The sequence below is a fragment of the Hylobates moloch genome, unplaced genomic scaffold, assembly GCF_009828535.3.
Source record: "Hylobates moloch isolate HMO894 unplaced genomic scaffold, HMol_V3 SCAFFOLD_12, whole genome shotgun sequence".
In the NCBI taxonomy this organism is placed as follows: Eukaryota; Metazoa; Chordata; class Mammalia; order Primates; family Hylobatidae; genus Hylobates; species Hylobates moloch.
In genome coordinates this window covers 81570098-81593582 of record NW_026652287.1, presented here as the reverse complement: position 1 = coordinate 81593582, position 23485 = coordinate 81570098, and the positions used below count along the sequence as shown (strand labels likewise).

General features: G+C 35.9%; 1 protein-coding gene across 13 annotated transcripts in view; it reads left to right on the top strand.

Annotated features, from left to right (window-relative positions):
• PPFIA2 (PTPRF interacting protein alpha 2) overlaps nucleotides 1–23485 on the top strand; it is a 497171-nt gene that overhangs the window by 80954 nt on the left and 392732 nt on the right. For 10 of the 13 annotated variants that reach the window (XM_058424785.1, XM_032170842.2, XM_058424778.1 and 7 more), the window contains one exon: nucleotides 2053–2106. The exons of the other annotated variants lie outside the window; for them this stretch is intronic. In XM_058424785.1, coding sequence (XP_058280768.1) covers nucleotides 2053–2106 — 54 coding nt within the window. The remainder of the gene's footprint in view (nucleotides 1–2052; nucleotides 2107–23485) is intronic. 13 annotated transcript variants of the gene reach the window in all.

Below are 23485 nucleotides of genomic sequence, written 5' to 3'. Positions count from 1 at the left end.
GGTGGGCCTTTTACAAATAGACCCAAAATGCCGATATAATTAGGATATTTTTACTTTTCAGAGCCAGAAATCTATCTTAAGCTGAATTGCAGGCAGAGAGAACATCTCATTTCAAACATTCCTCAAATGATACAATCAAGGACTTAAACTCTACCATTATGTTTTTCAGATTCTATATTGCCTTAATTCTCTGGCAGTTCCCTACAATATTTGAAGCAATTTTTATTAGCCTCTTTTGTAGCTAGAATGGGAGAGGGGAAGGAGTAGTTCCTCAAAAGGATTCTTGGTAGAGAAAAAATATATATATATATTTCCATTAGAAAGGAGACCATTTAATAATTTTCTTGGTAAGTACTCCTTGTCATTTGTGACCTTTAATAGACTATGCATGAATAAATTCATTGCCCATTATGTTCCTGTTCAAAGTTAGCATTTCAGATAGAAACAGTTATAACACCATCCTTCCCTGTCCCCTTCCTTGAATGTTTCCATCACGTGCTCATCCCAGCCCCATATTGTATTATTAAGAGTCCTCACTTTTTCAGTATAAGGGGAAAATCATCTGATTAAGTCCTAAGTGAATTAGTAGCATAAGTCCTCTTAATTATATCAAAATATTGGCCTTTTTCCTCATCATAGGCATTTAAATTTCTATTACTTCAATCGGGACTTAATTATCTTTCTTCTTTTCTTTCTTAATGCAACTATATTTCCCCCTTCTTCATCCCTGTCTTTCCAACTAGATGCAAACAGATAAGAGGTGATCAGAGTCATAAGAAAGAACATTTTTAGCGAAGAAGTGTAACCATTCGATTTAACCCAAAACTCCTTTCCAGCAGCCTTTTAGCAGAGATTTGTGTTTTTTTCATTTGGGAGGGATGAGGGACAGTTTACAACTTAAATCAGCTGCAAACACTAAAAACCTGGGTGATTTTACTTTAAAACCTAGAATTGCAACTTCTTTTGAATAAGTCATATAATCATTAGTAACCCTGGAACCAAAGCCTTAGAACTTATAAGGCTGAGTTGTAGTTGTCCCTATAAACAGGTCACAGCCTGTATAGCTTATCACACCATTACCTATTTCTCCATTTATAAATTTAACAACTATAGTCATTACTCAAGCATGACCTTCTGTGGTTACCTATTAAAGATTAAAAATCGATGTCTTTATATTTTTATACTCTATGTGTAGAAATAGAGTAGACCATAGTTATAATTTTTAAAATTTGCAACAACATGGATGATCCTGGATAATATTAGGTAAAATCAACCAGGCACAAAAAGATAAATGTCACCTGTTCTTACTCATATGTAAGAGCTATAAAAAAAAATGATCTCATGGAGGTAATGAATAGAATGGTGGTTACCACAGACTGGGAAGGCTAGTTGGGCGGTGGTGAAAAAAGATTTGGTTAATATTTTTATCTACAGTTAGATGAAATGAGTAAGACATAATGTTCAGTAGCACAATAGGGCGACTATTGTTAACAATAATTTATTGTATATTTCATAATAGCTAGAAGAGTATATTTGGAATGTTTCCAAAGCAATGAAATGATAAATGTTTGAGGTGACGGACCTAAATTTGATTATTACACATCAAATACTTACATCAAAATATCACATGTATGTCATAAATAAGTACAACTATTATGTATTCATAAAAAATAAAAAAAAATTTAAAAATTTTTAGGTTACACATTTTCCGTGGGTTTAATATTTTTGAACATAATACGTTAAACTGAAGTTTTCTTAAATTTTCTTTTTTCTGCTCTCACTTCAGCTCTTCAAAGATGAAACATCTGCATATTTAAAAAAATTTGTTTATATGTTTTTCTTTTTATAGACTGTCCAGAGTTGGAGAGAATATCTAGATCTTTAGATGTAGACTATTTGTATAGTATTACAGTGTCCAAGATTGCAAAAAAAAATAATAAAATAGCTGATGTGCCTTAACTTTGCAGCTAAATAAATTATTACACTGTGGGACTGGGGGATTCTTCATGCTGTTGAGTAGCACTTTACAATCAACACCTCTCCCCTTTTCAGGATATCGAATCCCTAACAGGAGGGCTGGCTGGTTCTAAGGGGGCTGATCCACCGGTAAGTTAGATTCTTCATTAAATTTAACTGTTGATGAATTGAATTGTGTACACACCAGATCATCAGTAGATTGCTTGTATATTATTTGTCATATGCAGGTACTTTTTATAAATACAGCTATTATAGAAACTAATAACAGAAGTATGGAATTGCTTTGAGGTGTGGTCTGGTGTTTTTATTAAAAAGTTTTAACAACTTATAAAAACTTATCTCAATTTATTGGCTTTAAAAATAGGAATAAAATATTAGAATATCTCAGTAATTTATGTTCTACTAACTGGAGAGTTTATTTTTCTGAATATGAGTATAGTATTTGGGTTGCAATATATTTTCTAGTTACTGAGAAAAATTATGTCCATGTGATAAATAGTATTGACTCTTGATATTGTTCTTTTCTACTTAATTCAGGAAGCTTCTAGGAAATTAAAGTTTATAAAGTGTTCTAAAGTTTCTATGAATTATAATTTATAAGCAGTAACAAAGCTTGATGTTCTATTATTGGAACATCTTAGTCCTTTCTGTGATGTCAGATTTCAGAAAACACTGATAGAGATGACATCCCTATGACTTCATGCTTGAGATCCAAAATAAATTCAAAGAGTATATCTAAAGTAATAAGACAGATTCAAGTTATATCAACAAATAGTCAATGCATAGATTTTTATCATTACTTCCTTTTTATTTAGCAAAATGAAATTTAATGAGGGACATACAGAACTCAGTGTTATCATTTTTTAGCTATTCTTCACATAGGCATGTAGGTGAAGTACTTTAACTCCACTAAAACACCAGTGAGTTGTTAAAGAGATAACTTTCTGTTCTAGCTCTTTCTCTCCTGTCTCACTCTGTTGTGTCTCATGGTGTTATCTAATTTTCATCAAGTTGCTCCCAAAGTATGGCTAAAAAACATAGTATAGTCCTTTTCCTTCTTTTTATTTTTATCATAAGTATTTATGTGGAAAAATGTATTGGCTGCAGAGAGCTGCTTATATTTATCCCCTAGACCTATTACATTACAATGTAAGGCAAGGTGAAATGTAAGCCAACCTGGAAAGTATATTGACAGGATTAATGGCCAGTCTTTTACTTAAGTATTGTAGGTGAGTGCTTATGTGATGTAATTTTACCCTTCTGCCTTGCACAGTGCTTGCCCATAGAATTCAACTTACATCAGAAAAGTAGATTTACTACCTTCAAAATACTTCCCTCAACTGTTCACTGATTCCTGAAAGAATTCTACAGTTAGAGATTAGTCAGTTTCAAAGGATTTGTCCCTTGTTCAATGCAAAATAAAATATCTGTCTTCTGCCAAGTACTGATAAAGATCTTATCCATTATTTACATGTTAAAATAAATTAGTTTGTCATACCCTCTAAGAAAGCATGTTTCTAAACATGAAAGATTGAATGGGTATGTGGCCTAGTTGTTGAAAGAATCCTTTTGCAGGGAGAAAATAAAGGTCACAGAAAGGAAAAATGGTATCCTGAAGGCAAACCACATCAATGTCATTCCCAATAAATAAAAGTGAATAGGCATGAGTTATACAACTTTCTCTCTCTCTCTCTCTCTCTCTCTCTCTATATATATATATATACACACATATATATGTATATATAGTATATCAATCTATATATGTATACTTAGATAAATAGATAAATTTTTTTCTTTTAAAACAACTTATAATATTGTGAAGAAGATAGGAGTTCTTTCTTGGCTGTGCTATACCGTGATGATTATTTTATACTTATGTTTTCTGAAGTTTCAATGATTATGCTTATTTTATAACATTTTGTAGAGTGGAAAACATTATGAACATTTCAGAGTGCATAAGGGCTTAGGCAATCTAGGGGTTCATTAGTACACATTAATTTAGTGTCTCCCATTGTTAAGGAGCTATCTAGAACATACTGCCGGGAGCTATGTAACAGTCATTTTCTTTAGCCCTAAGTATCTAAGGTATCTAGGTAGTTAGCCCAATAGTATCTAGGGTTACTTCCGTCATTTAAGAATAAAGCAATGAAAGAAGCTATTGTTTTTGCCTCCAAGTTAGAAAACTGAAAGTCAGATTAAATTATACATAATCTAAGTCAATTTCAAGTTTTTAAAATAATTTTTTCCTTTTTAAAATTAAAAAAAATTTTTTTGAGACTGAGTCTCATTCTGTCTGTCACCCAGATGGGAGTGCAGTGGCATGATCTCGGCTTACTGCAGCCTCTGCCTTTTGGGTTCAAGGGGTTCTCCTGCCTCAGCCTAGCGAGTAGCTGAGATCACAGGCGTGCGCCAGCATGCCCGACTAAGTTTTGTATTTCTAGTAGATACAGGGTTTCACCGTGTTGGTCAGGCTGGTCTCGAACTCCTGACTTCAAGTGATGTGCCTGCCTTGGCCTCCCAAAGTGTATTTTTTCCTTTCTTTAAAAAATGTCATTTTAATAGATCATCAAAATACTATTGTCTACTTCAAAAGCTATGCTTTTTCTAGAAACCATTCTATGATGATGTTTTCATTGGTAAGAAATTCAAAGTCTTATATTTTTTCATTTATTGAACAGAATACATCAAGCATTGAGTGAATGATCTAGCATAAGGATGCATAGCTGTCAAGTAATTTCTTTGCCAGTGTAATAGAAATCTCAGAGGTATCTTGAAATGTTAATGGTATGTTTAAAATTGCAAATTTTACTGTGGGTACAAATAAATGTTATTTCTGAAGCATTAGAAAAAAGAGTGAAGTTATTTCAAATGGTAAGGCATATATAGAAGGTTGTGTCAAATTTGCAAATGTCATTATAAGTAAATTTGCATATCTGGTAAGAATAAATTTGAGAACTCTAGGACAATTTTGCATTAATATTTTAAACAATAAGTGTTAAATAGATTTTATTGAAAATTCAAGTAGTCTCAGTTTTAATGTTAATAAAGAAAAAGAAAATTACTCATTCATGATTTTCAAGGGTGATTCAAAATTTTACAAATGGCCTGTTTCTGAAAAGGATTTTAATTCGGAAACTGGAAATTAATTGTAGCAGCAAACACAACTCGGAGATTTTTCCAAATCACATAATTATCTTAGAAAATAAATGCTTTTATCATTGGAGAAAAAAATAGTGTCTGTTAAATATTAACTTAAAGCTGTCTTTGAAAATTATATCAAAAGATATTCTATATTTGGCATATGTTTCCCATTCATAAAAATTGAATCACAGATTAACCTCCAGCATAAGAGCATAGAATTTATTTACATAGAAGTACAAAGGAAAAGAAACTAGATAATCAAAGTTGAAAGTGTAAAATTCGTTATTAAATTAAATAGTGCTTTGTAAATATACCACTTTGTCATAGTGTTTTGTTTTAAATATGAGCAATATTAAAATGTAAAAAATTTGGGAACTGTAAAGAATCAAAGTGCCCCACATTGTCAGCCAACCCCTGGCAAGGCCAAGGTAAAGTATATCTATGTCTGCTACAGATGGCCAAGAGGACTTTGGATACTGAAGTACTGGGGTGCAATGCATGAACTCTGTTATATATCTGTAAGCATGAACCTGCTATCTGGAGAGCTGTAGTTGTGCTGGTCAGTGTGTAACCAGCAGTGTGAAGGATCCCTTCCTTTGTTGAATCCATGAGCCAGTAAGAGAGAGGTGTAATTTTTAAGACAACCCCTGCCCTGGTGCCAGAATTGTCTGTAGACTGTGGACTAGGTGTAAGTCAACAGGTAGGATTTAGTGGATCAGCTTGGCCATATGAGTTAATTTTAGTGATAATAGACTCAAGCAAAGTCTGTATATACACAATGAGAGGTGTTTCTCTTTGCAATTTGGTTTAGGAAGATATTTTAATTGTTATGTAGCTATTTACTTTCTTATTATTTCTGATGTTTTTTAAGGGCTGATATTGACAAAAATCTAATAAAGAGACTACATGAGATACATTGGTCAAACGTGAAGATGTTTCATTGTATTTCACAAAATGTTACTATCAGGATTTAAATTAAATCTACTTCATTGCGTCATGTAGTAATTATAGCAAGAATACCACTGAAGGTATTCAGTTTCTTCCTTGTTTTCTTTCTATTTATTTCTTTGGAATAATAAGAACTATACATTTTGCTCCCTATAGAACTTAATACTTTTAAATGTTTTTTAAGTTTGTTTTTTTTTTCCTAAATGCTAATGGTTCTCTTTATTTCTAGAGTGTGGTGAATAAGTGATTACCCATCTAATTCATATCCTTGGGCTTGATATACACACTGTCCTGAACATTCTTAAGCTCTATTAGGTTTTTTTTTTCCCCACCGAGGAAACAGAATTGTACTTTCTGTTCTCATTTTAATTGTCTTCCTGATGGTCCTTAGCAATTTAGATAAACACACCACAGAATTTAAAACAACTTCAATTTTCTGAGTGTGCTGTTTAAACCAAATTATATATATTTTAAATTGTAAATGGTCTTAGAGTTTAAAAATCTACAAAACTGATTTTAATTTGATTATTCAAAAGTGACAAGGTTTTACTCATTTACTTCAACAGATAATAAAATAACATTAATCCGAATCGTGTCCTAATTTAAATTATTTCAACCTTATATTGTTATATTTCAACCTTGTATTGTTGTATTATTTCCTTTCATTTTCCTATTTGTTTATTTCAAATTCAGTGTATATTTGAGTGTACATTATGTGCTAGGCTGTACTATAGAATTTGGTTAGGTTTTGGAGACACTGATAAACAATACACAGTTTCTCATTTCAGAATCTTACAATATACTTGAATGGGCAGTTTGGCAAAAACCAATTATAGCATCATGTAAGCACAGGATGAGATGAAAGCAAGTAAGAGTATCACATAATCCAATTGATGGGAACAGAAAGGGACTGGAGAAACAAGCAAGGCAAATAGAAGAAAATAATTTCTTTCTTGCCAATTGTAGGATGAATTGAAGCTGCCAAATGATGGGGGGACCATGGTATATTAAGCAGAGGAAACAGCATCTGCATAGGTAGAAACTGAGAAAATAACATCATGTAGTAAAGTATAAAATAACCTGGGCATGGCAGATAAAGGTGAGATAGAAGGCTAGAAAGTTAAGCCTGGGCAAGAATATGATAAATTACATGGAAGGAATTTGTACTTTATATGAAAGACCAAAGGGAAGCATTGAAGTCTTTAACAACAGAAGAGTCAATGAGATCTCCCCTTTAGAAACATTTTCTTGTTACCAGTTAGAGAGTGAATTAGAGAAAAGACCAAAGCAAAGAGACCTATGAAAATACTTGCAGTCATTCTTTCAAAGGATAGTGATGAAAATGATCATGGCAACTTTTTTTGTCTATCTCCCTAGATTATAACAATAACTGAGGGCAATATCACAGGAGAAACTAGACATTATTTTTTTAAAAATTAGATGATTAATAAAAGCCTATAAGGTGACAACAAGAATGGAGAAGAATGGATTGACTCATGAGATATTGAGAACATGGTGAACATGCAAGAATAGGTGGTTGTTTGGAAGCAGACTGAGGCCTATTGAGAAGTCAAGGCTGATACTGGAACTTTCTGGTTTGGCAATTGAGTGGATGAAGGTACCATTGATCGTGACAAGAAACCAATGAGATAGAGCATTTTCAAGGGGGAAATGAGGTATTCAGTTTTAGACACGTTAAGTTGAGCTGAATTGGGAATATATGAATGATTTGGAAATTTAAAGGTGAGATCTCATTTAAAGCTATTTATTTGGACATGCAGAAGACTTAATTAAAGCTATTGGAGTTGATGACATCATCCTCCCAAAAAACATGTATATAGAGTTATAAGAGAGTTCAGAATAAAGCCTGAGAAAGAAAAGCACTTAAGTAAAGGTGAGAGGAAGAATGTGCCTCAAAAATGACAAAACAGAGATGGGTCCAAGGATGGATACCAGAAATGTGAGAATCATTAATGCCAAGTTAAAGAGAGGATGGCAAGAGGGTTATTAGCAGTTTCATGATGTTGAGAGTTCAAAAACTATGTTCATTGTATTTAACAAGAAGAAATTATCTTGGTGAGAGTAATTGTAGAGTAATTTAGGTAGAATCAAGTTTCCAGGGGCCTGAGAGATTAAATGGAAGACTAACAACTGTATTCAGTGACTGTAGAAAACTATTTTAAGAGCTTGGTTATGCAGGAAAATCAGACGAAGCAATAGCCAATAGAGGAGATAGGGTTGAGGCACAATTATTTTAAGGAGAGAAGATTTGAGTGTGTTTTGTCATTACCTGTGTTCTCGGTTTAAGCATTTCAGAACCAAAACATTTCCAGGTACTAGTAAATTCCAGATTGTGGTCATAGACATGGGTGATGAAATAAAGAGGGACTGAGGCTAATTGGAATTGATGATATTAAGGAACTGGGAGGCCACAGTGTTGGATGAATCCTTTTTGTGGTCCCTGCAATGTTTTCTATCTACATTCAGGCCCTTGATGGCCCAATCTATTTCACAGCATAAGTGCTACTTAAATAATAATAACTGAAAAATTTATATTTCTAGGTTAGATCACTCCCTTGAACTTCAGATTTGGGTATATGACTAAACATTTGATATGTCCACGTGTATATCTGATAGGAATTTAAAACATAACAAGTTAAAAATTGAACTCCTGATTCCCTCTATCACTCTGACAAACTTCCTGCTATTTTCCCCCTCAGTTACGGGCTACTTCATGCTACCCTTCTCAAAAGCCAAACACTTAAAGTCATAATTGGGCTCTGTCTTCACAATTTATTTAGAATCCTCCAAAACTACCACTGTGTTTAAAGCCACCATTCTTTCTCACCTGCCCAGTCTCTATGAACCAAGAAGGACAGGTTTTATGAAATGTAAATTGCAACATGTTACATTTAGCCTTAAAGCTGTGTTAGCTTTCCATCACAATACAATTCCCAAAGCCCATGGGGTGGTTTCTGAGACTCTTCATTACTTCCTTCCCTTACGATGATTCTAGGAACTCACCTTCTACCTTTTTCTCCATAGCTCATCCACTTAGGCTGCACTAGCCATTGCTGTCCCTTTACCCAGGCAAGTTTATTACTGGTAAGGGACAATACACTTGCCATTTTTCCTTCTTTGTGCCATGCTGTCCCCTCAGATATCCTCATGGCTTACTGCCTCACTTTCTTTAGGTCTTTGTTTCATTGTCACTTTAACAGAGTTTTCCATGAACACCCAATATTATTTTTTCTGACCCTATAGAATGATTGTTTATATTTTTCTACTAGAATATAAACTTTACATAGTTACAGGCCTTGTGTCTTTCTTTCACTATTATAGAATAAAGATTTATAATACTTGGCATATGAGTTCCTCAATAACTATTGGTTGAATGAACGAATTAGAACAAATGTTAATGAGCACACGATTTACATGGACATATTTGTGTGCTCACAATGATGACTCTAGCAGCATACTGCATGGAAAAAGGAGACTGAGGTTATTATAATAATTCTGGAATAAAATTACAAAGGTGAACTTCAGACTATAGTAGTGGTAGTAAGAATGACAATAGCAAATGAAAACAACTTACAAAATCAGTAGTGATAGAAGTTTATGGTAGAGAAAGAAATAGGACCCAAGGAAACCTTTAAATGTTGGCCACTGGAAGAAATAACAGTAGAGAAAATCACAGGGACAAATTTAGAATGCCATATGTCTTAATTACGTTGTTTGACATCATTGGAATAGAAACCCTATGAGAGCAGAAATTTCTGTCTGGTTTACTGCTGGACCACTAATGCTGGCACATAGTATGCCTTCAATAAGTATTTAATAAACATAAATTAAACAAGAATGATGATGATAACAGGTCTCAGATTGTAATAGTGTGAACCAGTAATTGAAAACTTCAAAAAATGCAGGAGTTAAAAAATGTAAAATGAGGTTTCCATTGTTGAATCAAAATTATCTTTAAAACCCCAAAACATAGTGCCATTGATGATAAGTATCCCCACATTCTTTGGAGAAGTGTTAGACATATTCACCACAGACTTGTAATAATGGCAGCATCATTCCTGCCACTATGAATCACCACTATTATCCTCTCTTAGAGAAGACCAGATGACTCATTAGCAGAGAGCTGTCAGCTGGTAGGGAGTACTGCAGGGCTTTTACTCTGTGGAGAGAAGTGTGTGCTTCTCCTTAGCCAAATGAGGGTGGACCCAAAGCAATGACTCATAGAAAGAAGCAGTGGTATTTTTGTATTTTGATATTTTTTCAGCAGTATATCATCAAGTACTTCCATGGGTTAGATGTAAGGTAAGGGAAGAAATAAATTAATGTGCATTCCTTGGAGTTTGCGGACATGTATGGCCACTGAATCAGATGTTTGTTTCCTCTCCAGTAAATTTGGGAGGTGTAAGTCTGGTTAAGCTAACCTAAATTAGGCCAGTGAGAAATAGCAGTAAGAGTGGTCTTTACAACAAAAATTTGGTGTGTCAAAGGTACATGAGCTTCCCATGGGCCAGACTGATGAAGTAGAAGGATAATAGAACCCTTTATGTGATGACTGCCTGCTAGGGCAATGGGATCCAGTATTAATAGGATGTCAGCTGTTCTGCCAAGAATATAAACTGAAATGTGAGGTGGTGGCAGGAGGCAAATTGTTAGTCAGAAAGCAAATAGCAATTGCCTATGTCAGTGATCTGTGTAGCATGTGATGTCCCCATGGGAGGACCTCCAAAGAATCCTCTAATGAGTCCCAATTTAGAAGTCCAGTATTTTGGCACCTGGAACATAGAAGTCACCAGTCTTATAAAACTTTGGCTTTTTTCCTGTAACCCACTTTCATATCCCTGCCCCAACCTAGAATAATGACCTATGAAGCAGACAGAATGCAGGTGAAAAAGTGGATCATCTTCCTCTTTTCTAGTAGTTCAAGGTGGAGTGATCAGAAAAGCTCTGTGTTAAATAAGTAACTTAAATTTTGGTGGTGGGCAGTACTGGACATTCTGAACTCGAAAATGGTCTGGATATCCACGATGAGATTTATTCTTATAACTCTAAGTGACTGGAAAGTTATGAATCTGCTCAAGCTGAAGTCCAGACATGTAGAGGGAATATATGACAAAGCCTGTTTAATGACAAGATTGATGAAAATGAAGGTATTATTTATTTGGGATTTGTTACTTGTTTGTAGTTGCTTGTTTGAATTGAAGTCATTTCATTAACTAACCTCATTTACATGTTAAAAAGACCATGCCATTTTTAGTTATTAATGATGGGGAGGAGTAACAGGAGGAATAGTCAGATGGTGTGAGTACTAAAGTAGAGATGGTTCTACTTTAGAATGGAGGAGTAATGGGTTGGAAATTCTAATGGTTTTCAAGAAAGGTGCTAACACTACTTTCTGAAGTTAAGTGAGCTAAGGAATTTGGAAAAGCATCCTATTGTTGCAACCTACGAATCCATTTAAATTTGTTTTCGTTGAGGTAAAGTGATGATGGGCTCCTTCAACAAAGTGATAAAATAGGAAAGATTGTTTTATGTAAAATAGAGGTTTCAAAGGCACAGTGAAAAGTTTGGGGGGAAGATATAGTGGAAAGTAGGTAAAAGAGAAAAAGCACAGAACACTAGGATAAACATGCTGGAGAGGCTTGGTGATGTAGAACGGTTAACATTTTGTATGTCCCCCAAAGATGATAAAGGGTAACTGCTAGGAAAGTTTCCAAAATAATTAGTGTCAAGTGTACACATAGAGTCAGTTCAGAATACAATTTATTAAAAGTTAATAAAATTATAGAAAGTATACAATATTGTGTGCAAACCATATTTTATATAAATCTTTGATTTCAATTTCTTGTAATCCTTGCAAAATAGCATAAGATGTAGTGGCGTAGAGTGTGGACTCTGGAAAGTCAGCCTCAATTTGATTTTTGACTCCACCTCTTGATAGCTGTTTGTAACCTTGAGCAAATTAGCTTTCTTCTTTGTGCCTCTATTTCTTTTTCTTTTCTTTTTTATTGTACTTTAAGTTTTAGGGTACATGTGCACAATGTGCAGGTTAGTTACATATGTATACATGTGCCATGTGCAGCTGGTGTGCTGCACCCAGTAACTCGTCAATTAACATTAGGTATATCTCCAAATGCTATCCCTCCCCCTCCTCCCACCCCACAACAGGCCCCGGTGTGTGATGTTCCCCTTCCTGTGTCCATGTGTTCTCATTGTTCAATTCCCACCTACGAGTGAGAACATGCGGTGTTTGGTTTTTTGTCCTTGTGATAGTTTGCTGAGAATGATGGTTTCCAGCTTCATCCACGTCCCTACAAAGGACATGAACTCATCCTTTTTTATGGCTGCATAGTATTCCATGGTGTATATGTGCCACATTTTCTTAATCCATTCTATCATTGTTGGACATTTGGGTTGGTTCCAAGTCTTTGCTATTGTGAATAGTGCTGCAATGAACATATGTGTGCATATGTCTTTATAGCAGCATGATTTATAATCCTTTGTGTATATACCCAGTAATGAGATGGCTGGGTCAAATGGTATTTCTAGTTCTAGATCCCTGAGGAATTGCCACACTGACTTCCACAATGGTTGAACTAGTTTACAGTCCCACCAACAGTGTAAAAGTGTTCCTATTTCTCCACATCCTCTCCAGCACCTGTTGTTTCCTGACTTTTTTAATGATGGCCATTCTAACTGGTGTGAGATGGTATCTCATTGTGGTTTTGATTTGCATTTCTCTGATGGCCAGTGATGATGAGCATTTTTTCATGTGTCTTTTGGCTGCATAAATGTCTTCTTTTGAGAAGTGTCTGTTCATATCCTTCGCCCACTTGTTGATGGGGTTGTTTTTTTCTTGTAAATTTGTTTGAGCTCTTTGTAGATTCTGGATATTAGCCCTTTGTCAGATGAGTAGATTGCAAAAATTTTCTCCCATCCTGTAGGTTGCCTGTTCACTCTGATGGTAGTTTCTTTTGCTGTGCACAAGCTCTTTAGTTTAATGAGATCCCATTTGTCAATTTTGGCTTTTGTTGCCATTGCTTTTGGTGTGCCTCTATTTCTTAAACTGTGTGATTATGATGAAAACAGGATCTTCTACAAGGTGGTTCTATTTAATGAGCCAGCAATGTAGAGTGCTCCAAACCTGCCTGGCAAACGCAAGTCCTCTCTAAATGTTTACCACTGTAACTGCTATGATTTAGAACTACTTAAGAATCTATATTTCAACACAATCAAACTACTTAGAGGGCACATGCAAATATAGTTTTTTGTAATCAAAAATTTAAATTATGTTAAATATAGAAGGGAGCAAAGAAATAGGAACTTTTAGACTAACACCTGAAAGACCTGAAAGTTAAGTTTATGATAACACTGAGTGTTATGTGTTAAAAATGTGGGAAGCGTTTTGGAAATATCTTAACATATTGTTTCATCATTCTGATAATTTTTTGCTGTATCTGTCAAATTATTTGAGAAGCTCTGAGTAATGAAACGACTCTGGATTAGAAATAGAGTCTTCCTTTTGATGTACTGTAAATTTTTTTTATTTTTTATTATACTTTAAGTTTTAGGGTACATGTACACAATGTGCAGGTTTGTTACATATGTATACATGTGCCATGTTGGTGTGCTGTACCCATTAACTCATCATTTATTTACATTAGGTATATCTCCTAATGCTATCCCTCCCCTATCCCCCCACCCCACAACAGGCCCCAGTGTGTGATGTTTCCCTTCTTGTGTCCATGTGTTCTCACTGTTCAATTCCCACCTATGAGTGAAAACATGCAGTGTTTGGTTGTTTTGTCGTTGTGATACTTTGCTGAGAATGATGGTTTCCAGCTTCATCCACGTCCCTACAAAGGACATGAACTCATCCTTTTTTTATGGCTGCATAGTATTCCATGGTGTATATGTGCCACATTTTCTTAATCCAGTCTATCATTGTTGGACTTTTTGGTTGGTTCCAAGTCTTTGCTATTGTGAATAGTGCTGCAGTGAACATACGTGTGCATGTGTCTTTATAGCAGCGTGATTTATAATCCTTTGGGTATATACCCAGAAATGAGATGGCTGGGTCAAATGGTATTTCTAGTTCGAGATCCTTGAGGAATCGCCACACTGACTTCCACAATGGTTGAACTAGTTTACAGTCCCACCAACAGTGTAAAAGTGTTCCTATTTCTCCACATCCTCTCCAGCACCTGTTGTTTCCTGACTTTTTAATGATCACCATTCTAACTGGTGTGAGATGGTATCTCATTGTGGTTTTGATGTGCATTTCTCTGATGGCCAGTGATGATGAGCATTTTTTCATGTGTCTTTTGACTGCATAAATGTCTTCTTTTGAGAAGTGTCTGTTCATGTCCTTTGCCCACTTGTTGAAGGGGTTATTTTTTTCTTGTAAATTTGTTTGAGTTCTTTGTAGATTCTGGATATTAGCCCTTTGTCAGATGAGTAGATTGCAAAAATTTTCTCCCATTCTGTAGGTTGCCTGTTCACTCTGATGGTAGTTTCTTTTGCTGTGCAGAAGCTCTTCAGTTTATTAGATCCCATTTGTCAATTTTGGCTTCTGTTGCCATTGCTTTTGGTGTTTTAGACATGAAGTCCTTGCCCATGCCTATGTCCTGAATGGTATTGCCTAGGTTTTCTTCTAGGGTTTTTATGGTTTTAGGTCTAACATTTAAGTCTTTAATCCATCTTGAATTAATTTTTGTATAAGGTGTAAGGAAGGGATCCAATTTCAGCTTTCTACATATGGCTAGCCAGTTTTCCCAGCACCATTTATTGAATAGGGAATCCTTTCCCCATTTCTTCTTTTTGTCGGATTTGCCAAAGATCAGATAACTGTAGATATGCGGCATTATTTCTGAGGGCTCTGTTCTGTTCCATTGGTCTATATCTCTGTTTTGGTACCAGTACCATGCTGTTTTGGTTACTGTAGCCTTGTAGAATAGTTTGAAGTCAGGTAGCATGATGCCTCCAGCTTTGTTCTTTTGGCTTAGGATTGACTTGGCAATGTGGGCTCTTTTTTGGTTCCATATGAACTTTAAAGTCGTTTTTTCCAATTCTGTGAAGAAAGTCATTGTTAGCTTGATGGGGATGGCATTGAATCTATAAATTACCTTGGGCGGTATGGCCATTTTCACGACATTGATTCTTCCAACCCATGAGCATAGAATGTTCTTCCATTTGTTTGTATCCTCTTTTATTTCATTGAGCAGTGGTTTGTAGTTCTCCTTGAAGAGGTCCTTCACATCCCTTGTAAGTTGGATTCCTAGGTATTTTATTCTCTTTGAAGCAATTGTGAATGGGAGTTCACTCATGATTTGGCTCTCTGTTTGTCTGTTATTGGTGTATGAGAATGTTTGTGATTTTCGCACATTGATTTTGTATCCTGAGATTTTGCTGAAATGGCTTATCAGCTTCAGGATGTTTTGGGCTGAGACGATGGAGTTTTCTAGATATACAATCATGTCATCTGCAAACGGGGACAATTTGACTTCCTCTTTTCCTAATTGAATACTCTTTATTTCCTTCTCCTGCATGATTACCCTAGCCAGAACTTCCAACACTATTTTGAATAGGAGTGGTGATAGAGGGCATCCCTGTCTTGTGCCAGTTGTCAAAGGGAAAATTTCCAGTTTTTGCCCATTCAGTATGATATTGGCTGTGGGTTTGTCATAAATAGCTCTTATTATTTTGAGATACATCCCATCAATACCTAATTTATTGAGAGTTTTTAGCATGAAGGGCTGTTGAATTTGTCAAAGGCCTTTTCTGCATCTGTCGAGATAATCATGTGTTTTTTGTTGTTGGTTCTGCTTATATGCTAGATTACATTTATTGATTTGCATATGTTGAACCAGCCTTACATCCTAGGGATGAAGCCCACTGGATCATGGTGGATAAGCTTTTTGATGTATTGCTGGATTCGGTTGGCCAGTATTTTATTGAGGATTTTTGCATTGATGTTCACCAGGCATATTGGTCTAAAATTCTTTTTTTTGTTGTGTCTCTGCCAGGCTTTGGTATCAGGATGATCCTGGCCTCATAAAATGAGTTAGGGAGGATTCCTTCTTTTTCTATTGATTGGAATAGTTCCAGAAGGAATGGTACCAGTTGCTCCTTGTACCTCTGGTAGAATTCGGCTGTGAATCTGTCTGGTCCCGGACTTTTTTTGGTGGGTAAGCTATTAATTATTGCCTCAATTTCAGAACCTATTATTGGTCTATTCAGAGATTCAACTTCTTCCTGGTTTAGTCTTGGGAGAGTGTATGTGTTGAGGAATTTATCCATTTCTTCTGGATTTTCTAGTTTGTTTGCATAGAGGTGTTTATAGTATTCTCTGACGGTAGTTTGTATTTCTGTGGGATCAGTGGTGATATCCCCTTTATCATTTTTTATTGCATCTATTTGATTCTTCTCCCTTTTCTTCTTTATTAGTCTTGCTAGTGGTCTATCAATTTTGGTGATCTTTTCAAAAAACCAGCTCCTGGATTCATTGATTTTTTGAAGGGATTTTTGTGTCTCTATTTCCTTCAGTTCTGCTCTGATCTTAGTTATTTCTTCCTTCTGCTAGCTTTTGAATGTGTTTGCTCTTGCTTCTCTAGTTCTTTTAATTGTGATGTTAGGGTGTCAATTTTCAATTTTTCCTGCTTTCTCTTGTGGGCATTTAGTGCTATAAATTTCCCTCTACACACTGCTTTAAATGTGTCCCAGAGATTCTGGTATGTTGTGTCTTTGTTCTCGTTGGTTTCAAAGAACATCTTTATTTCTGCCTTCATTTTGTTATGTACCCAGTAGTCATTCAGGAGCAGGTTGTTCCGTTTCCATGTAGTTGAGCGGTTTTGAGTGAGTATCTCAATCCTGAATTCTAGTTTGATTGCACTGTGGTCTGAGAGACAGTTTGTTATAATTTCTGTTCTTTTACATTTGCTAAGGAGTGCTTTACTTGCAACTATGTGGTCAATTTTGGAATAGGTGTGATGTGGTGCTGAGAAGAATGTATATTCTGTTGATTTGGGGTGGAGAGTTCTGTAGATGTCTATTAGGTCTGCTTGGTGCAGAGCTGAGTTCAATGCCTGGATATCCTTGTTAACTTTCTGTCTCGTTGATCTGTCTAATGTTGACAGTGGGGTGTTAAAGTCTCCCATTATTATTGTGTGGGAGTCTAAGTCTCTTTGTAGGTCTCTTTGCTTTGTGAATCTGGGTGCTCCTGTATTGGGTGCATATATATTTAGGATAGTTAGCTCTTCTTGTTGAATTGATCCCTTTACCATTATGTAATGGCCGTCTTTGTCTCTTTTGATCTTTGTTGGTTTAAAGTCTGTTTTACCAGAGACTAGGATCGCAACTCCTGCCTTTTTTTGTTCTCCATTTGCTTGGTAGATTTTCCTCCATCCCTTTATTTTGAGCCTATGTGTGTCTCTGCATGTGAGATGGGTTTCCTGAATACAGCACACTGATGGGTCTTGACTCTTTATCCAATTTGCCAGTCTGTGTCTTTTAATTGGAGCATTTAGCTCATTTACATTTAAGGTTAATATTGTTATGTGTGAATTTGATCCTTTCATTATGATGTTAGCTGGTTATTTTTCTCATTAGTTGATGCAGTTTCTTCCTAGCCTCAGTGGTCTTTACAATTTGGCATGTTTTTGCAGTGGCTGGTACCGGTTATTCCTTTCCATGTTTGGTGATTCCTTCAGGAGCTCTTTTAGGGCAGGCCTGGTGGTGACAAAATCTCTCAGCATTTGCTTATCTGTAAAGTATTTTATTTCTCCTTCACTTTTGAAGCTTAGCTTGGCTAGATATGAAATGCTGGGTTGAAAATTCTTTTCTTTAAGAATGTTGAATATCGGCCCCCACTCTCTTCTGGCTTGTAGAGTTTCTGCCGAGAGATCAGCTGTTAGTCTGATGGGCTTCCCTTTGTGGGTAACCCGACCTTTCTTTCTGGCTGCCCTTAACATTTTTTCCTTCATTTCAACTCTGGTGAATCTGACAATTATGTGTCTTGGAGTTGCTCTTCTCGAGGAGTATCTTTGTGGTGTTCTCTGTATTTCCTGAATGTGAATGTTGGCCTGCCTTGCTAGATTGGGGAAGTTCTCCTGGATACTATCCTGCAGAGTGCTTTCCAACTTGGTTCCATTCTCCCCGTCACTTTCAGGTACACCAGTCAGACGTAGGTTTGGTCTTTTCACATAGTCCCATATTTCTTGGAGGCTTTGTTCATTTCTTTTTATTCTTTTTTCTCTAAACTTCTCTTCTCACTTCATTTCATTCATTTGATCTTCCATCGCTGTTACCATTTCTTCCAGGTGATCGAATCCGCTACTGAAGCTTGTGCATTCGTCACGTAGTTCTTTTGCCATGGTTTTCAGGTCCATCAGGTCCTTTAAGGATTTCTCTGCGTTGGTTATTCTAGTTAGCCATTTGTCTAATCTTTTCTCAAGGTTTTTAACTTCTTTGCCATGGGTTTGAACTTCCTCCTTTAGCTCGGAGAAGTTTGATTGTCTGAAGCCTTCTCTCAACTCGCCAAAGTCATTCTCCATCCAGCTTTGCTCCGTTGCTGGTGAGGAGCTGCATTCCTTTGGAGGAGGCGAGGAGCTCTGATTTTTAGAATTTTCGGTTTCTCTGCTCTGTTTTTTCCCCATCTTTGTGGTTTTATCTACCTTTGGTCTTTGATGATGGTGATGTACAGACGGGGTTTTGGTGTGGATATCCTTTCTGTTTGTTAGTTTTCCTTCTAACAGTCAGGACCCTCAGCTGCAGTTCTGTTGGAATTTGCCAGAGTTCCCCCCAGACCCTGTTTGCCTGGAGCAGTGGATGCTGCAGAACAGCGAATATTGGTTAACAGCAAATGTTGCTGCCTGATCGTTCCTCTGGAAGTTTTGTCTCAGAGGGGTACCCGGCCGTGTGAGGTGTCAGACTGCCCCTACTGGGGGTGCCTCCCAGTTAGGCTACTCAGGGGTCAGGGACCCGCTTGAGGGGGCAGTTGGTCCGTTCTCAGATCACAGGCTGCGTGCTGGGAGAACCACTACTGTCCTCCAAGCTGTCAGACAGGGACAGTGAAGTCTGCAGAGGTTTCTGCTGCCTTTTGTTTGGCTATGCCCTGCCCCCAGAGGTGGAGTCTACAGAGGCAGGCAGGGCCTCCTCGAGCTGCGGTGGGCTCCACCCAGTTCGAGCTTCCTGGCTGCTTTGTTTACCTGCTCAAGCCTCAGGAATGGCAGGTGCCCCTCTCCCAGCCTCGCTGCCGCCTTGCAGTTTGATCTCAGACTGCTGTGCCATCAATGAGCGAGGCTCCATGGGCATAGGACCCTCCGAGCAAGGCACAGGACATAATCTCCAGGTGTGCCATTTGCTAAGAAAGTGCAGTATTAGGGTGGGAGTGACCTGATTTTCCAAGTGCCATCTGTCACCCATTTCCTTGGCTAGGAAAGGGAATTCCCTGACCCCTTGTGCTTCCCGGGTGAGGCGATGCCTCGCCCTGCTTCAGCTCACGTTTGGTGCGCTGCACCCACTGTCCTGCACCCACTGTCTGACAATCCCCAGTGAGATGAACCCAGTACCTCAGTTGGAAATGCAGAAATCATCCATCTTCTGCATCACTCAGGCTGGGAGCTGTAGACTGGAGCTGTTCCTATTTGGCCATCTTGGAACCGCCCACTGATGTACTGTTAATTTATAACTAATCTATACGGAAAAAGGTATTTAAAGAAAGGCTTGTGAAGGAAAATCAATGTTAATGAAATAGGGCAAAATATGCAAAATAAATATTAATGTATATTCAATTTCCTGGTTAAATTATTTAAAGCACAATATAAATTATTTTACTTCAAGTGTTTTTGCTCCCCAAAATTCCAGTTTTGTCAAAAGTCGAAATATCATTTTAACCATGAAATTGCAAATATTTGCATTTTGTTCTTTTGTTCTCCCTTCTTTTTATGTTTATTAGACATACATTTGTTTCTTTGTATATAAGTTGGAAGGCATTTATATACAACCCTTAAACATATATAAAACATGTAACATATTTTTATGTATCACATATGTATATGTATGCACATATAATATACACTCATATATATACGTATATTCTTCTGCAGCAAATAGAGCAGGTTTCTTGATCTCTTAAATTCTTAACTAAACAAGAGACTGGTTTCTAATTAGACTGTTCTCATCTAACACAATAAAGTTAAACTATTTTTACTTTTTATCAAAGATAGATGTTTTTCTGGAAAAAACAGATGGATAAATACAGCTTTATACATATAATTACTCATTAAAATGTGAAAAATATGAAGTAAAGGTAAAGGCTTATAGAGAAAGCATATTAGTAATGCCTGTTGTACAGTTAGTACTATTCTTAGCACTTTATAAAAAATAAAAAATATTGACGCTTTACTATAAATTTTTGCACTCTAATTGGTTAGCAATCATTTCCTTTTTTCTTTTCTTTTCTTTTTTTTTTTTGAGATGGAGTTTTGCTCTTGTTGCCCAGGCTGGAGTGCAATGGCGGGATCTGGGCTCACCACAACCTCCGCCTCATGGGTTCAAGCGATTCGCCTGCCTCAGCCTCCCAAGTAGCTGGGACTACAGCCATATGACACCATGCCCAGCTAATTTTGTATTTTTAGTGGAGATGGGATTTCTCCATGTTGGTCAGGCTGGTCTCGAACTCCTGGCCTCAGGTTACCCGCACGCCTCGGCCTCCCACTCCCTGGGATTAGGCGTGAGCCACCACACTCGGCCAGCAATCATTTCTTTTTAAAACATGATTAACAAGTATAAAAATGAGTACATAAATAAATGATTAATTTTGCATTATATGGAAATAATCATGGTAATTTGGATTTGGGGGGGTTATTTTTATTTTTTTGGAAGACTTGTTTTGAGAGGTAAATGTTGAACCAGGTCTTAAATAACTAATTTGCATTAAATTAAGATCTTCATTATGAATGGAAATAAATCAAGGATCTTTCTTTTCTTGGTCCAAAAGTATTTCAATTCTACAGACTTTAGCAACTACAAAAGCTAGCTACTGCAACTGTTTAAGGTACATCAGTTTGCATTAATTGCCAAATTTATTTAGAATATAAAATTGAAATTGATTCTTAGAAACCTTTTTCAAAATTATTTACTTTTTCTAGGGAACCCTAAACATCCTCCCTGTGATTGTGTAGCCTAATAGCCTGTTCAATCTCAGTTAGATTGGGGTTGATACTTGCTTAGTCATTCCAGAAAGAATGAAGATGGCTCTCTAGGAAGGTGAGACTGAAGGCCAGTCTCCAGGATAGCCCAAGGCAACAGGACATGTACAGGTCCAGGGTAGCTTCTTTTGCTTCTCCATGGACCCCAATAAGTTGGTACTGCATTCTATCTCTTTTGGCAAGATAAGAAATGAGCTGGTTTTCCAAGGATCCACCCCTGTTCTGTCATTAGTATTCATTAAACTTTGGCTTTGTAGGAAATTGCAAACCTCTTTGGCTTGAGATTCTTCCCTTTCCCCTCTCTGGGTCTCCAGAAGACTGGCAGCAGCATTAACCTTCCCAGGGGAGCTGTGTCTCTGTGTTAAGGAGCACTCATCTGGAAGGAAAATAACTTGTTCTAGCTTTTCTTCTGTAACTAAACAGTCTTTTCAAATGCTTACAGTCAGGGAAACATTAATCAGCAAAACGTGAAATTTATGCATTTTTTTCACTTAACATTAATTATAACCACTACAGGTACTTTAAAAACGGATCTGAGTGTATATTCATAATAAATTAGAGATTCTGCAGAATTATTACTTACAATTAAAATCTATGTTGATTCAAGAATACCACATAATAGGAATATGCCCTAAGGATTTTATGATAGGCTATTAAATTATTTTTCAAAGAGGTATTTTAAGCTATTAAAGTACATTTAGAAGATTTATAAGTATTATAGGAAAAGGAGTTAAAATTATATATATATTAAATATTTAATATTTTACCAAAAGAGTTCACCAAGCTTCTCGGAAAGTAACTAAATCATTTATATAATAAATTCTCTAGATATTCTTATGTTTTACTCACAGAAAGAATTTATATTTTGATTGAAGCATGGTGAGAACTTTTATAGAAAATCCTATTTTTAAAAATTTTTCTTTCCTTTATCACGGATTACAATGGCTAATCTACATGAATGACTATTTTTCTTCTATTGACAACTCCTCCTGCAAAAATTATTTTTATTTTTTTTCTTGAGTTATAGATTTAGGGGGTACAAATGCAGCTTTGTTACATGGGCATATTGTGCATGGCGAAGTCTGGAAAAATCTTCCTCATACACCTATTCAGAAATACTAGATTTCACCTAATTTAAATCACCATTCTCTAACAGGTCAAGAATTTAAATAAAAACTGATTACAACCAACATCATCATTCTAACTTTTAAACAAAAGCATGTAAGAAATTGCATTAAATATAAGTAGAAAAATGGTCAATTCAATATAAAATTCAAGAATGTTTTTGAAACCATGTATTTACAAAAAAATTCTAAAATATGACTCTACAGACAGCTAGATCCTACAGACAATAACAAATAAGAGAGAACAAATATGATAATTAAATAAAGGTTGAAACTAAAATGATAGAAAAGGTATACCATAAAATACTAACTAAAAAAGCCTGCATAGCTACATGAATGTCAATAAACATGGTCTTTCAAAAAATAATAAATATGAAGAGAGAGCTTTCAATATTGAAGTTGGTGTACTAGGTAGGTAGAAAAATTTTTAATGTTTATGCATCTAACAACATACATTTAAAATATACATACAAAAATTAGCAGGATCTAAAGGAGAATAGAAAAGCTTCAGTCATGGTAGAACAGTTTATTTTACTTCTCCCCAGCTCTGATTGGACTACAATATAAAGTCTGTAAAGATAATAATCTGAGCAATGTGATAAATAAGCTTGGCCTTGGTGATATATATAGAGTGCTTACTTTATTTCCCCAAATTGACCAAATGAAGGCCATATACAAATAAACACAATAATTGTCAAAGAATTGAAATCATATAGAATACATTTTCTTTTAACAGCAGAGTTCAGCTAGAAGTCAACACTAAACATGAAAAATTTAAAAATAATAACTAAAAAGTGCTAAAATTTTCGGAAAACAAGATAGACTCTTCTGATTAACCCGTTGGCCAAAAAATAATTCAAGTACAAATAAGAATTTTTTTTTTATTCATTTTGAGATACTACATATTGACACATGTGGAAGGCAGTTAAAACCCAACTTAGAGAGAAATTTATAATACATTTTTTAAAATATGTATTAGAAAAAATAAAGGCTAAAAATCAATTATATAAACATTTAACCTAAGAACCTAGGGAAAAACAAGCAAATAAAACCTAAAGTATATAGAAA